Source organism: Hippocampus guttulatus, chromosome 2 (genome assembly GCF_054856545.1).
Source record: "Hippocampus guttulatus isolate MCC_2025c chromosome 2, RoL_Hgut_1.0, whole genome shotgun sequence".
Lineage (NCBI taxonomy): Eukaryota > Metazoa > Chordata > Actinopteri > Syngnathiformes > Syngnathidae > Hippocampus > Hippocampus guttulatus.
Window position 1 is genome coordinate 2,934,545 of NC_141262.1, and position 16,383 is coordinate 2,950,927.

General features: G+C 45.2%; 1 protein-coding gene across 2 annotated transcripts in view; it reads right to left on the minus strand.

Moving 5' to 3' along the window:
* slc7a11 (solute carrier family 7 member 11) overlaps positions 1-16,383 on the minus strand; it is a 66,171-nt gene that overhangs the window by 22,788 nt on the left and 27,000 nt on the right. For both annotated transcript variants that reach the window (XM_086131550.1, XM_086131541.1), the window contains exons 4-7: positions 11,588-11,713; positions 8,495-8,594; positions 3,863-3,907; positions 1,224-1,347 (exon numbers count right to left, since the gene is read on the minus strand). In XM_086131550.1, the coding sequence (XP_085987676.1) occupies positions 1,224-1,347; positions 3,863-3,907; positions 8,495-8,594; positions 11,588-11,713 (395 nt within the window). The remainder of the gene's footprint in view (positions 1-1,223; positions 1,348-3,862; positions 3,908-8,494; positions 8,595-11,587; positions 11,714-16,383) is intronic.

Sequence of the window (16,383 nt, forward strand, 5' to 3'; positions counted from 1 at the left end):
CACAGCCCAAATGATTGCACAGAAATGGCAAACGGGACAAGAGAGGGAAGGACCATCTCAGCCAAGGACAGCACAGCTAATATCATACAGGGTGACCCAAAAAAAAAAAACGGGCCCCAACTCTAATTAGGCCCCGTTTCTTCGTGTTTTGTCCGAATGAAATTAAACTTTGGCCATAACTAGTTTATTATATTCAAAACACTAGGGTCTTTGGCCTTTTTTCTCCGCTCTACAGCATATGTTCTAGATGGCCTCCATTGAGCTCCGTGCATTTCAGCAGAACTTGCTCATGAGTGACGGGTAGATGGTCTGGAGCTCATTCTTGAAGGTTTTGAGGACCTCCACATACCGCTCCTTGGTGACTGTCACTGCTGCGACAGATTCTTCGATGAAGATTGGTCCAATGATGCCTCTTTCAGGTTCCAGCAAGACGGAGCAACTTCTCACACCTCAAACCTGTCCCGAGATTGGCTGAAACAGAACTTTGGAGGCCGAGTGATCAGTCTCAAGACTGATTTTGAGTGGGCACCCCATAGCCCGGACCTAAGCCCCCCCAAATTTTTTCTTTGGGGCTATCTTAAGGACAGAGTCTACACAGGGAAACCCAGAACCATCACGCAACTCAAGAAAGCCATCAGGGTGGAGATGAGAGCCATTACCAATTCAGTCTGTAAGAATGTCATGGACAACGTCGTGCTGCGCCTCAAGAAATGCACGGAGCTAAATGCTTTATGCTGTAGAACGGAGAATAAAAGGCCAAAGACCCGAGTGTTTTGATGTGATGTTTTGAATATAATAAACTAGTTATGGCCAAAGTTTCATTTCATTCGGACAAAACACTAAGAAACGGGGCCTAATTAGAGTTGGGGCCCGTTTTTTTTTTTGGGTCACCCTGTATAAGCAGCCCATAATCACTGTTTGTTAATGACGAAGAGTAGAAGATCTGATTTCAACGAAACATTGTGGAGTGGAGTGACACAAGGGGAAAACAGCATGCACATCGTGGATACAGGTGTAGGACACTGGAATTATTTTGCTAACATGAGATGAGATGTGATTTTTTTTTAAACAATTTCTCAGTAAATAATGCACGTATTTGATTGACACAATTGTTTGAGGATGAGTGTAGTACACACATCCTCAAACAATAGGTACACTCAGTGTACCTATAAAATAAAGTGCAATTACACCAAATGGATTTGAGTTTGTGTTTCAGTGTTTACCACAGCAACTGCTTCTGAGGCCAGGACCTCCTCAACCGACATTACAGTGTAGTAGGCCACATTAATCAGCACGTAGCAGGTTGTCACAATTGCCATGGAGATACAGATAGCCAAGGGCAGTGTCCTGAAACATAAGCGTTCACTGTTATACTCATGTACTAAAGTTCATGTCAGTTTGTTCTCAGAATTTTTTTGGTTCTCGGCATGAACCCTTTTGAGGGGTTGAGAAGATACTTTGTTGTTGGATTTATTACAATGCAACATTTTCAAGTGATTCTTCTTCTGGGTGATTTTAACTTGGACTGTCTTCCCTTTTCAATCAATTTGTGATTCATCTGACCTTACAAAATTAATCAGTTGCCCAATGCGTCCAAATGCTAAACAGCCATTGATTGGATTGGATTGGATAAAATTTATTGTCAAATGTACTGTATGTGGAACATACAGCACAGATTAAATTTCTTCCCTCTCAACATAAAACAAGAGGAGCCGCTGCGGGTGTCCACGCCGCTATCAAAAGAAAAGTTAACAAACAAAAAAAAACGTCCTTCCTTGATTTCTTTTAAAGAAATGTTCCTTATAAGTATTCTGATGTTGGCATGTTTGCTAATCATGTGTGATCGCTGCATTATAGCGACAGAAAAACAATTAGAATTTTGCAGAACATGACTATAAATTGTGTTTGATTTTCAACATTTCTGTGAGGAAGCTTTTTATCATGACTTGCAGAGTTTTGACATGAACAAGATGCCCCTTATAGACCAGGTGGAAATGGCTTGGAAATATTTCTCTGAGATTATCAACAAACCTGCATCCTATCGCAAATACAGAGTCAAAGGCCACACGCTCCAACCCTTGTTTTTCCCGTGAGCTGTCCCGACTTTTTAAAGCACTTTTTAAAGAAGTGATGTTGCTTGGGCTAATGCGAGGAAATCAAGGTCTTAAGCTAATTGGATGAGTTTCAGATGTCTCAGGAATCCCTATACCTGCCTTTTAAAAAGGCAGAATATGAGTAATAATCTAAAACTCACCAAATGAGCTAAAGAAATTATGGAAAGCAATAAAATCAACCGAGTTACCACGTCGACCTCACAGTGCAGCGGTTGTGGGTTTGATCCTAGCTCCGGCCTCCCTGTGTGGAGTTTGCATGTTCTCCCCAGGCCTGTGTGGGTACTCCGGTTTCTTCCCATATTCCCCCCCACCCCCCAAAAAAAACATGCATAGCAGGCTGTTGAATGCTCCGAATTTTCCCTAGGTGTGAGTGTGAGCGCGGATGGTTGTTCGTCTCTGTGTGCCCTGCGATTGGCTGGCAACCGGTTCAGGGTGTCCCCCGCCTACTGCCCGAAGATAGCTGGGATAGGCTCCAGCACGCTCCGCTACCCTTGTGAGGAGAAAGCGGTTCGGAAAATGGATGGATGGTTAAAATTAACCGATGGGAAAATACAAAGCAATGAACTTCCAACTCACTAAGCATTTCAGACAAATCTGTAATTCTAAATTGCTTGAATGAACACTTTTTCTCTTCACGCTACTTATTTGAGTTATGCACACAAATTCAACATCACCACCTGAAAATGGTGACCACTCAAGAGGCAAATTTTCAGACCCATTTGGCCTCAATCCTTTGTGGAAATAAGGGAGTATAATAATTACAGGCCAACTTTGAAGCTCTGCATTCTTGCAAACGTTTGAACGAGGGTAGTTAATGACATTATTGAGGCACTGGATGGTTAAAAAATAAAAATAAAAACAATACTGGCCTAAACTTACTGTTGCTGTTGGTTGGTTCTCAATTCATTTGTCAGAAAGAACACAATCTGCACATTTTGTGATATTGTCTGCTTCTTTTCTTCATGTTTCTAAAGGGGTCCCTCAGGGATCTGCTGTAGGTCCACTGTGATGTTCCATGTACTTAATTGATCTCTGTGTGTCAAATGCCCGTTTTCATTTTTATGCACATGACAGTCATTTATTGTTGCACCACTGGAGCAGTCACCAACGTGGTGCCTGCGGGCTCCAGGGAGCCCTCAAGGACTACATGAGTAGCCCGTGGGCCTATTCCAAAAATAGTTTTTTCTTATTATTGTGATATTCCCATGAATCTGTGTGCATGCTTGGGTAAAAACCAACAATGGTTTTGTGCTTTAAATCAAATGCCAGTTCCAAGGGTCATTCAAACATGCTGCTCCCTTTTCATTGAATAATTTACAAAAGGATCTGAACTTGTCAAAATGTATTACTCTGGGAGGATTAAAATATTTTGTAAAAGAATGTGAAACGTATGGTATTGGACAAAGTGACTGCTTTTAAAATTAGCAAATTTGTTGTAGAATTATTTTGTATTGATATATGTTTCGGATTGTGTGTACAAATCACATAGTATGTGTTTATGAGAATGGCTGTTTTCTTTGATTGTTGGAACCATGTATTTGCTCCCTCAGCCAGGCCACTCTTGAACATTTTATAGCTCAATGAGTTTTTTTATGCGGTTAAACAAAGGGAAATGATAAAAGAACTGTACAAAAAATAAGAAATTCATGTCTCAGTTTTGGCCTTTAAGTAAGTGATTTAGCAGCTGACCAAGTGTGGACTCCATGGTGAGCATTTATTTCCATTTAAAAACAGATATGTAAACTTACCTCTCAGGATTATGAATTTCTTCTGTAACAAAATTGAGATAGAACCTGAAAAACACATCACCTGTATGATTAGCAACGCGTGTGTTTGGTGGCATCCAAAGTACAATTGTCACAAACTCCAAACATAATGTAAACTTAATGCCTCAGCACTACAGACTGCATCTGCCACTTATGGTCCAAATCCAGAGTGGGGCTTTTAGTCTGCTCTTTACATGAATTCATTTTTTTTTCGCCCTCTCACTTGGTTTAATATGGTACTTGTTCTTTACATAATATTGTATTATTTTCTGCTGCAACCTGTGAATTTTGCTGATGTGGGATCATTAAAGTTCTCAGAGTTGAATTGTTAAACATCCACACGTGTATATCCAGTGAAATACTTAATAATGATAACATAGTGGTCACTGATGGTGCTGTGGTACATTCGCCTGATTCATGTGCAGGCAGTGTGGGATTGGTTCCCACTCAGTGGGGGTGTGGATGTAGGTGTGAATGGTTGTTTGTTTCTGTATGTGCCCTGCGACTGACTGGCGACCAATTTGGTGTGTAGTCTCCCTTACACCCAGGCAGGGTCAAGCAACACCGGCAAACCCTGTTCAGGAAAAAAGATGTTTGAAAATGGATGAATTTTAAAACAACCAAAACCGTGGGAACTATTTTTGTGCCCGCTCTGACACTCTCTCTCTCTCTCTCTCCTTTTCTCTCCAACTCAATTCCAATGTAGTTGTATGTTGTGTTTATAACATTAATAACAACAGAATACATCCTATTCGTCCAGAAATTTTATGATCCGCTTTTCCACACTCCGGTTTCCTCCCGCATTCCAAAAACATGCATTGCAGGTTAATGGCGCACTCTATATTATCCCAAAGTGTGAGTGTGAGCGCAAATGGTTGTTTGTCTATGCGTGCCCTGCGATTGGCTGGCAACCAGTTCAGGGTGTGCCCCGCCTACTGCCCGAAGACAGCTGGGATAGGCTCCAGCATGCCCCGCGACCCTCGTGAGGATAAAGCGGATCGGAAAATGAATGAACGAATGAATGTTCCCAGTTAGCCTGTGGGATGTTCCAAACAGTTGTTTGATGAACATCGCTCAACGTTCCCTTTATAATAATAATAATAATAATAATACATTTTATTTATAAGCGCCTTTCAAGACACCCAAGGACACTTTACAATAACAAAAAACACAAAACAATATATATTGTTGGCATATTTATGCCAACTGTTTCAGTTTTTTAGGAATATATTGTAGACATAAAACTCAAAATTAATGATTATTGGCTAAAAATAATGAAGTTTATCAGTTTGAACATTAAACATCTTATCATTGAAGTAAAGTATATTCAATTAATTATAGGTTGAACATGATTTGCAAATCATTGCATTCTGTTGTCATTTATGTTTATCTATCAATACACACACACACACACACACCTCAATTTTAGCCTCTAGGATACCGGGACTTTCTTCAGTGCACCGGGACATCATACATGCTATTTCCTTGGGTGGTCTCACGAGGGAAAGGCAAATTCAGTAAGTGCCAGAAAAAGTATGTGAAGAGTGAAGACTGACAAAACCCCACTTCTGTCAGTGCTTAGGGGATCTTTTTTTTTTTTTTTTTTAAATAAGACATCATATGTCAGTTTGTCACTGACGTCAGTACTGACGGAATACCAACTTCTGTGTGTGTGTGTGTATGTATATATAAAAAAAATTCCTCGTCTCACCCCCTCGGGTGGTGTCCGTCCTGCATTCAGCTCGGGTCCTCTACCAGAGGCCAGGAAGCTTGAGGGTTCTGCGCAGTATCCTTGCTGTTCCCAGCACTGCGCTTTTCTGGACTGAGATGTCCGATGTTGTTCCCGGGATCTGTTGCAACCACTCATCTAGTTTGGGGGTCACTGCCCCGAGTGCTCCGACCACCACAGGCACGACTGTCACCTTTACCTTCCAGGCTCTCTCCAGCTCCTCTCTGAGCCCTTGGTATTTCTCGAGTTTCTCGTGTTCCTTCTTTCTGATGTTTCCATCACTTGGGACCGCTACATCCACTACAACAGCTTTCCTCTGCCCTTTATCTATGATCACGATATCTGGTTGGTTCGCCATTACCATCTTGTCAGTCTGGATCTGGAAGTCCTACAGGATCTTCGCTCTGTCATTCTCCACCACCTTCGGAGGTGTTTCCCATTTTGACCTTGGGGTTTCCAGTCCATACTCCGCACAGATGTTTCGGTAGACCATGCCAGCCACCTGGTTATGACGTTACACCCTGCAGTTATGTGTTGGATCGTCTTAGGAGCCTTTTTGCACAACCTACACCTTGGGTCTTGTCTGGTGTGGTATATCTGGGCCTCAATGGCTCTGGTGCTCAGGGCCACCTGGTTATGGCGTTCCACGTAGGCTTTCCCTGCCAGCATCTTACACCCTGCAGTTATGTGTTGGATCGTTTCAGGTGCCTCTTTGCACAACCTACACCTTGGGTCCAGGTGCTGAGGGATGGGACTCACCCAGGATGGCTAACCAAAGGGCGAACAATCCTGATCATGAAGGATCCCTCAAAGGGTGCAGTCCCATCTAACTATCGGCCAATAACCTGTCTCTCCACAACATGGAAGCTCATGTCAGGCATCATTGCGGCTAAGATAAGTGGACACATGGATCAGTACATGAGCGAAGCACAGGAGGGCGTTGGTAGAGATACCAGAGGAGCCAAACATCAGCTCCTGGTTGACAGAACAGTCGCACAAGACTGCAAGTCCCGACATACCAACCTGTACACAGCCTGGATTGATTACAAGAAAGCCTATGACTCGATGCCACATACATGGCTCACTGAATGCTTGGAGTTGTATAAGGTGAACAGAACCCTAAGAGCCTTCATTGCAAACTCGATGAGGATGTGGAAAACCACACTTGAAGCCAATGGCAAGCCACTTACCCAAGTGTCCATCAAATGTGGGATATACCAAGGTGATGCACTCTCCCCACTGCTGTTCTGCATAGGACTGAACCCCCTAAGCCAAGTAATCACCAAGACAGGCTATGGATACCGCCTCAGAAATGGAGCTACGATCAGTCACCTCCTCTACATGGATGACATAAAGCTGTATGCTAAGAGCGAAAGGGACATAGCCTCCCTGATCCACACAACCAGGATCTACAGCAGCGAACAATAGCAGACATTGAGGACAGCTACAAGTACCTCGGTATACCACAAGCCAATGGCAACCTCGAACTGGCAACAAGGAAAGCGGCTACGGCCAAATACCTCCAGCGAGTGAGGCAAGTCCTAAGAAGCCAGCTCAATGGCAAGAATAAGACCCGGGCAATAAACAGCTATGCTATTGGTATCTGATCCTGCCAGTGATCAGATACCCTGCAGGAATAATAAGGTGGCCAAAGGAAGAGATTCAGACCACGGACGTTAAGACCCGAAAGCTCCTAACCATGCATGGAGGGTTCCAACCCAAATCCAGCACCCTGAGACTGTACGCAAGTCCAAAGGAAGGAGGCTGGGGACTAGTGAGTGTAAGAGCCACTGTCCAGGATGAAACATCCAAGCTCCATGAATACATCAAGGAGAAGGCTCCAACGGATGACGTACTCAGAGAATGTCTCAGACAATGGGGAACAGAGGATGAGGCGCTGGAAGAGGGACCATCATGGGAGGACAAGCCCCTACACGGGATGTACCACCGGACCATAACTGAAGTGGCTGATCTCAAGAAGTCCTATCAGTGGCTAGAGAGGGCTGGCCTGAAGGACAGCACAGAGGCACTCATCCTGGCTGCTCAGGAGCAGGCCCTGAGCACCAGAGCCATTGAGGCCCAGATATACCACACCAGACAAGACCCAAGGTGTAGGTTGTGCAAAAAGGCTCCTAAGACGATCCAACACATAACTGCAGGGTGTAACGTCATAACCAGGTGGCTGGCATAGTCTACCGAAACATCTGTGCGGAGTATGCACTGGAAACCCCAAGGTCAAAATGGGAAACACCTCCCAAGGTGGTGGAGAATGACAGAGCGAAGATCCTGTGGGACTTCCAGATCCAGACTGACAAGATGGTAATGGCGAACCAACCAGATATCGTGATCATAGATAAAGGGCAAAGGAAAGCCGTTGTAGTGGATGTAGCGGTCCCAAGTGATGGAAACATCAGAAAGAAGGAACATGAGAAACTCGAGAAATACCAAGGGCTCAGAGAGGAGCTGGAGAGAGCCTGGAAGGTAAAGGTGACAGTCGTGCCTGTGGTGGTCGGAGCACTCGGGGCAGTGACCCCCAAACTAGATGAGTGGTTGCAACAGATCCCGGGAACAACATCAGACATCTCAGTCCAGAAATGTGCAGTGCTGGGAACAGCAAGGATACTGCGCAGAACCCTCAAGCTTCCTGGCCTCTGGTAGAGGACCCGAGCTGAATGAGGACGGACACCACCCGAGGGGTGAGATGAGGATTTTTTTTTTTATAAACATGAGAGAGAGAGAGAGAGAGAGAGAGAGATCTATATATACACTGCATATCCCATTTTCGATTATCGAATCGAAATATAAGAATATAAAAAGTATTTTTTATATTCTTTTTTACACCGCCTCCCTGGTGAAAACTCCATCAGCCAGCACTTCATACCTACCATCCAGAGTATGCATACATCCCAGAGTAGAAGGCCAGAGGTAAAGTGGACAGCTTTATGTTGTTTAGTTGAAAGGCATTCTCAAAGTTGTGTGTCTCCCCTATGTGCACAGAAACACGCATACACAAAAAGACATGAAATTTTTTTAATATAGCTGAGAGTAGAGCAGGATCCATGCCACCAGATAATTGTGTGCCGAAGTTCTCCAGAGAATTTCTTTGACTTCATGTTTTGGTTTGTTATTGTCTGTCGGACCTTTTAAGAAATCACGACTTATTAAATAAATGATTTGACTGTTAAGCAGTAGAATTATCTCAAGGATGAACAACTGGAAACGGGATGCATCTGAGCTTAAATTTTAGCTTCATGGCAAAAGCTGCAAATACTTATGTACATGTAATCTCTAAATTTACATTTTGTATTTTTTTAATAACTATAGTTTGAATAATAATAATAATAATAATCATTAAAAACACTTGTCCATACAGGGTGCTCTGTATAAAATTGTGAAGAAAACAATGAATTTAATCTTGAAATAAGGCCAGAACATCCTCTCCATGAGCCGTCACCTTATCGTGGTGGAGGTGTTTGTGTGTCCCAATGATCCTCGGAGCTAAGTTGCCTGGGGCTTTCTGCCCCTGACAGGGTCACCCATGGCAAACGGGTACTAGGTGAGGGACCAGATAAATGAATAAGATAATTGAATGATTTTCCCTTGCCCGGACGCGGGTCACTGGGGCCCCTCTCTGGAGCCAGGCCTCATTGGCGAGTGCCTGGTGGCCGGGCCTATACCCATGGGGCCCGGCCGGGCTCAGCCCGAAAAGGCAACGTGGGTCCCCCTTCCCATTGGCTCACCACCTATGGGAGGGGCCAAAGGGGTCGGGAGTACTGTGAGCCGGGCGGCAGCCAAAAGTGGAGAACTTGGTGGTCCGATCCTCAGCTTCAGAAGATAGCTCTAGGGACGTGAAACGTCACCTCTCTTGCAGGGAAGGAGCCCGAGCCGGTGTGCGAAGCAGAGAAGTTCCGACTGGATATAGTCGGACTTGCTTCCACACACAGGTGGACGAGAGGGTAGCCTCCCTATGCCTTAGAGTGGGGGGACGGGTCCTGACTGTTTGTGCATATGCACCCAACAGCAGTTCAGTGTACCCACCCTTTTTGGAGTCGTTGGATGGTGTGCTGGAGAGCGCTCCCCCTGGCGACTCCCTCGTTCTACTGGGGGACTTCAATGCTCACATGGGTAATGAGACCTGGAATGCCGTGATTGGGAGGAACGCCCCCCCGATCAGAACTCAAGCGGTGTTTTGTTGTTTGGGCGTCTGTGCTTGTCATGGATTGTCCATAATGAACAGCATGTTCAAACATAAGGGTGTCCATATGTGGACTTGGCACCAGAACACCCTTGGCTGCAGTTCAATGATTGACTTTGTGGTTGTATCATCGGATTTGCCTTATGTTTTGGACACTCAGGTGAAGAGAGGGGCAGAGCTGATAACTGATAACCACGGTTGGCTCCGATGGTGGGGGAAGACACCAGTCCGACCTGGAAGACCCAAACCTATTGTGAGGGTATCGTGGGAGCATCTTGCAGAATCCCCTGTCAGAAGGAGCTTTTCCCACGTCCAGGGGGAAGCGGGGGACATTGAGTCCGAGTGGACCATGTTCCGCGCCTCTATTGTTGAAGCGGCCATTCAGAGTTGTGACCATACGGTGGTCGTTCCCTGTCGTGGCGGTACTCGCTGGTGGATACCGGCAGTAAGGGATGCCATCAAGCTGAAGGAGTCCTATCGGGCCTTTATCGCCTGTGGGACTCCAGAGGCAGCTGATGGGTATTGACTGGCCAAATGGAACGCAGCTTCAGCGGTCGCCTCGGCAAAAACCTGGACGTGGGAAAAGTTTGGTGAGGCCATGGAAGCCAACTTCAAGATGGCTTCGAGGAAATTCTGGTCCACCATCCAACATCTCAGGAGGGGGAAGCAGTGCACCATGAACACTGTGGACAGTGGGGATGGGGCGCTGCTGATCTTGACTCGGGACATTGTGAGTACTTCGAAGGCCTCCTCACCTCCGCCAACACGCCTTCCTGAGAGGAAGCAGAGTCTGAGGACTCTGAGGTGGGCTCTCCTATCTCTGTGGTTGAAGTCACCGATGTAGTTAAAAAGCTCCTCGTGGCAAAGCCCCGGGGGTGGATGAGACCCGCCCGGAGTTCCTCAAGGCTCTGGATGTTGTGGGGCTGTCTTGGTTGACGCCTCTGCAACATCACGTGGGCATCGGGGCGAGTGCATCTGGTTTGGCAGACCGGGGTGGCGGTCCCTCTTTCACACTCCTCAGCCTCCCTGGTAAGGTCTATTCAGGGGAGAGGAGGATCCGTCAGGAAGTCGAGCCCCAGATTCATGAGGGGCATTGTCGTTTTCATCCCGGCCATGGAACAGTGGACCAGCTCTACACCCTTAGCAGGCTCCTCGTGGGTACCTGGGAACTCGCCCAACATGTGGTTTGTGGACTTGGAGAAGGCGTTCGACTGTGTCCCTCAGGGAGTTCTGTGGGGGGTGCTTCGGGAGTATAGAGTACCGAACTCCCTTATACGGGCTGTTCGGTCCCTATTCCACCGATGTCAGAGTTTGGTTCGCATTGCCGGCTGTAAGTCGGAATCATTTCCAGTGAGGGTTGGACTCCGCAAGGGCTGCCCTTTGTCGCCGATTCTGTTCATAACCTTTATGGACAGAATTTCTAGGTGCAACTGAGGCCTTGAGGGGGTCCAGTTTGGTGGCCTCAGTATTGCATCTCTGCTTTTTGCAGATGATGTGGTACTTGATGTGGGTCTTTCAAGCAGGGCTCTCCAACTCTCACTGGAGCGTTTTTCAGCCGAGTGTGAAGTGGTTGCACCTCCAAATCTAAAACAATGGTCCTCAGTCGAAAAAGGGTGGAGTGCCCTCTCCACCCGTTTTTTTTTCATGTTAAATTCTGAATTTTATCAGTACTTTCAGAATGTCATTACTTTCTGTGAATCTAGTCCTTTCGTAACATAAACAATTATTCCAAGATGAAATGTTAGTTAGAGTCGCTGTTGGGATGAGATGAAACTTGTCCTACCTTTGAAGAACTGGTATAGTCCAGGAATGGTGATGGTGCTGATGGCCACCAGCTTGCAGAAGGTGAAGAAGATTTGGATCCGCGCTGTCCATATCACACTCATACTATTTGTGTACATTACTGAGGCTATGGAGATAGAGAGAGTCATGTAACACTCAAAGTACGTAGAAATAGCACATTTTCCAAAGTATAGTTAGATGAAGTAACCCTGTTGCCCGAATTACATTGATTAATGTTTTCAGTGTATTCCTGGACAATAAGCTTGATCAGGATTGATCATGGCTCTTTCGGGTATAAAACTTAAAATAAGGATATATTAGTTTAATTAATTAAAATATTTCAAATATGGGAAAAAAAAAAAAAACAACAACAACATTGGAAATCACTTGTTGCTCTTCATTTGTGGCCAATTTTACACGTCCAGTCAAAGCTGGCTTTTTCCTGACCCAGCTTCTGAGATATGATCAGAGGCTCAGATAGGAGTCAGATACTATCAGAGTCAGTGTTGGGCCTGTGTCAAAATTAATAGAGGACAGCCTCGAGTTCCACACCCAAGACTCACTTCTCCCGCCCATTTGTGTTGACAGGTGCGATTGTCGTCAGACAGCAGATATTGAGATTCAGCTATGGTCACCAGACGATACTTAAGTTGTCGGCACAAAACTAAGGCTGGATTTACGCTGCATGGTTTAAATGACACAATTCAGTTTTCTTTTTAAGTGGCACAATTTGGATATGGGCCATGGCAGTGTAAAATAGGATAAAAATATGCAAGAAAAATTGTTTGTTGTTTCTGCCACAGTATCTAGCATAAACGCACTATCAGACATTCTCATCAGTGTGGGCTTGCCATCAACAAATTACTATGATTGATGATCCCACCAATGTCTATTCAAATAAAAAATAAACAAAAACTGCAGCAAAAGTATAGATAATCCAAATATCCATCCATTTTCTTCAGCCACTTATCCACACATGGGTCGTGGGTGCGCTGGAGCCTATCCCAATTGTCTTCGGGCAGTAGGCGGGGGACAGCCTGAACTGGTTGTCAGCCAATTGCAGGTCACACAAAGACGAACAACTATCCACTGGCCTCCCAATGCGTGTTTTTGGAATGTGAGAGGAAACCTGATTACCTGGGGAAAACCCACACAGGCACAGGGAGAACATGCAAACTCCACACAGGGAGGCCAGGGCCAGAATCGAGTCCTGCACTTCTGCACTGTGAAGCCAACATCCAGTACTAATCAGTCAAACACCGTGTCGCCAAAGTGTCCAAATATAAAATGTACTCTAGAGTTGTGTTGACTGCAATGAAGGCCAACCAATGTTTGCTGGACCAACCACTATCATAAGCACTAACCAAGTGATTTAACAATTTTCTGTCCTCTGATTCCTTGATTAGAGCTAAACAACATGATTCACTCTTCAGTGCATGACTTTGTGATAGGGTACTCTGCCAGATGTTCCCAGCAAACCCTCACAATAAGTTTGGATCTGCACAGTCGGACCGGCATCTTCCCCCACCATCAGAGCCAACCGTCGTTATCAGTTGACAGCTCCGCCCCTCTCTTCACCTGAGTATCCAAAACATGCAGCCTCAAATCCGACGACACAACTACAAAATTGATCATCGAACTGCGGCCGCGGGTGGTGTGTACATATGGACACCTGTTCATTGTTAACAATCTGTGATGAGCTCAGAAGTCCGGTAACAGAACATCTCTCGGGTTCAGATCGTTCCTCCCAGTCACAACCTTCAGGTCTCACTGTAATTGCCCCTTTGAGCATTGAAGTCCCTTAGCAAACCAATGGAGTACCCAGGGGGAGCACTCTCCAGCACTCCCTCCAAGGACACCAGAAACTCCGAGCTGCTGTGTAGTAGGCATAGTCACAAACAATGTTCAAGACCTGTCACCTACCTGAGGGCAGAGGGAGGCTACCCTCTCTTCCACTGGGTGAACGCTCACTTACAAGCAATAAGTATGCCCACACCTACTCAGCGCCTCTCAGCTTGGGCAACTCCAGAGTGGAAGAGTGTCCAACCCTTCTCAAGAAGACTGGAACTAGAGCCCAAGCTAAGATCCAAATTTCTGACCCATCATCAGGGGTCTCTGAGCCATTCTTTGTCTGATCTCTCACCTAGGACCTGTATTCAATGGGTGACCCTGCCAGGGACCTAAAGCCCCAGAAAACTTAACCCAAATGATCATTGGGACAGGGAAACCCCTCCACTATGGTAAAGTAATGGCTCATAGAGGGGATAACTAAACTTGATTTATTTTTTTAAATTACTTTTATATTAAAATGTAAAATAGCCCAGCCACCTTATGTATGCATAAAATGCATATATGCAACTTATATTTATATTGCATTCTATACTATGTAGTTCCTTCCTCCTGAAACATTTATTTTGTGCATGCAACACTTTGTTTTTTTTCTTTTCTACCCCCTACTGACATGTTTATACTGTATTACATGTTACGTTTTTACATCTATAAATGTTCATACTGGGCGGCCCGGTAGGCCAGTGGTTAGCACGTCGGCTTCACAGTGCAGAGGTACCGGGTTCGATTCCAGCTCCGGCCTCCCTGTGTGGAGTTTGCATGTTCTCCCCGGGCCTGCGTGGGTTTTCTCCGAGTACTCCGGTTTCCTCCCACATTCCAAAAAACATGCATGGCAGGCTGATTGGACGCTCTAAATTGTCTCTAGGTGTGAGTGTGGGCGTGGATGGTTGTTCGTCTCTGTGTGCCCTGCGATTGGCTGGCAACTGATTCAGGGTGTCCCCCGCCTACTGCCCGAAGACGGCTGGGATAGGCTCCAGCACCCCCCGTGACCCTAGTGAGGATCAAGCGGTTCGGAAAATGGATGGATGGATGGATGTTCATACTGTATTATACATCGTAGTTTGCGGCCATTTTATTGGAAATGGTTACAACGAACTACCGTTAAAACGTCCATATTCGTTATGTCCCTCAAAATATGTTGTAACGAGGTTCAATTGTATGAAGGTTGTGAGGGTGTTTTCAAGTGTTTTATTTCCATCATCGTTTCTGTCAGTAACCGTTGCCGACCACCCATCCCTCCCCCAAAAATAAACCTTTGCCATATATCAGTGCCACATCAGTTTGTCCCAAAGACCTTTACACACACATACACTCAATTACATTTAACATACAATTGTTTACCCACTGTTGAAGTACAGCTGGTGGTTGCATGCATTTGTTTTAATTCCTAAAACACCAAAAGGTTTTTATTTAAAGTTCAAAATGGCTTATCGTAACCAGAATCTCGCTCCGTATTGTGGCCAAAGGTAGAATCTATAAATGTTCGACATTGTCGTTGTTGTCTTCATCTTCCTCTTCTCCTTATTCTTCATTCAAAGGAGATTACACATCTTTGGCGCATACAGCCACCTACTGTAAAGGAAGTGCCAAGCATTTCCAAATTTAGTCAATGGAAGCAACCCTCCTTGTATTCAGCCCCGCAAACAAACACGAGACAGGTGGGGCGCATGCTCTGTCGTCAACACACTAGGCATCTGTCAGCGGCGGACTAAGCAGTCCGTTGGTGCTTGATCCGGTTAGTGACAATTACACTGATGGACAGAAACCCACTTCCATCAGTGCTTCGTCCGTAATTTTTTTTTTTTTAAGTTTCATGTAATTCATCATTCTTTAGCAAAACATCAGTGGCTCAGTGGTAAAGTGGTTGTCTCCCAACCATGAGGTTGTGGGTTAGATCTATTGTGACCATGTCAAAGTGTCCTTGAGCAAGATACTGAAGACCTGATGCTTCGTCATCAGTAGGCAAATGAGGAAAACACTGTAAAGCACTTTCAGTACTGAAGGAAGAACAGACCACAATTGTATGCAAACAACAACTTGATCCAGCATAGAATAACAACCATCCCACTGTTGTTTTACTGTCAGTTGGAATACGCTAAATAGCCGCAAATCAGTGATGCGTTGCTTGTGATCCTTTTATAAAAATGTCTATTTGTTTGTGTGTGTGTGTGCAATGTACATTGTCAGAATGTCACTACAAAGTAAACATTTTGGGGGGGGGTTTCATTGATTGATTGAAGCATGAATATTAATTTGATCAATACAATGCCTGGATTTCAGTGAGTTTTGTACACAGTCAGTGGTATTGCACTAATATCGATCAATCTATACTACATTAAACATGCTAAAAATGGCCGGATATGCTGATAGTTTATTGCACACCGCTTGCTGCCAAGGTTTAGAGGCAGCTCTCGAGTGCTCCATATAGGCCAGGGGTGGGCAAACTACGACCCGCGGGCCGGATCCGGCCCGTTGGTCTTTTTAATCCGGCCCGCCGAAGATTGGTGCACAATTAAGGTTTGATTGCATTCATTTCGTTTGGACTTGTAATGACAGGTATTTCAACACCAGGTGGCGCAGTTACTTCAAGTTGCAGAGCACAGGGAGGGAGGGGAAGACGAAGAAAGAGGGAGAGAGTAATGACCATGAAAGGGAAAGTGATATGTATCTGATTAAACGAAGCGGGTAACAAAGTACGAAACATTCAGGAGACGCCTGGAGTCGGAAAGACTCAAATCTACGAGACTTTGAAAAACAAGGAAGCGATTCTTACTCAGTCCGATTCTGGCTATTTCCATGCTCAGAGTGAATTGCTTGTGGCTCGAGTAAATGAACATTTCCTAGAATGGTTTGATTGTTATCCTGTTAAAAACTTTCCGCAAACTGGACCACTAATAAGAGTCGGAGACCAGTCAAATGTGTAGAGCGTGAACAACACGGGGCTCAGTA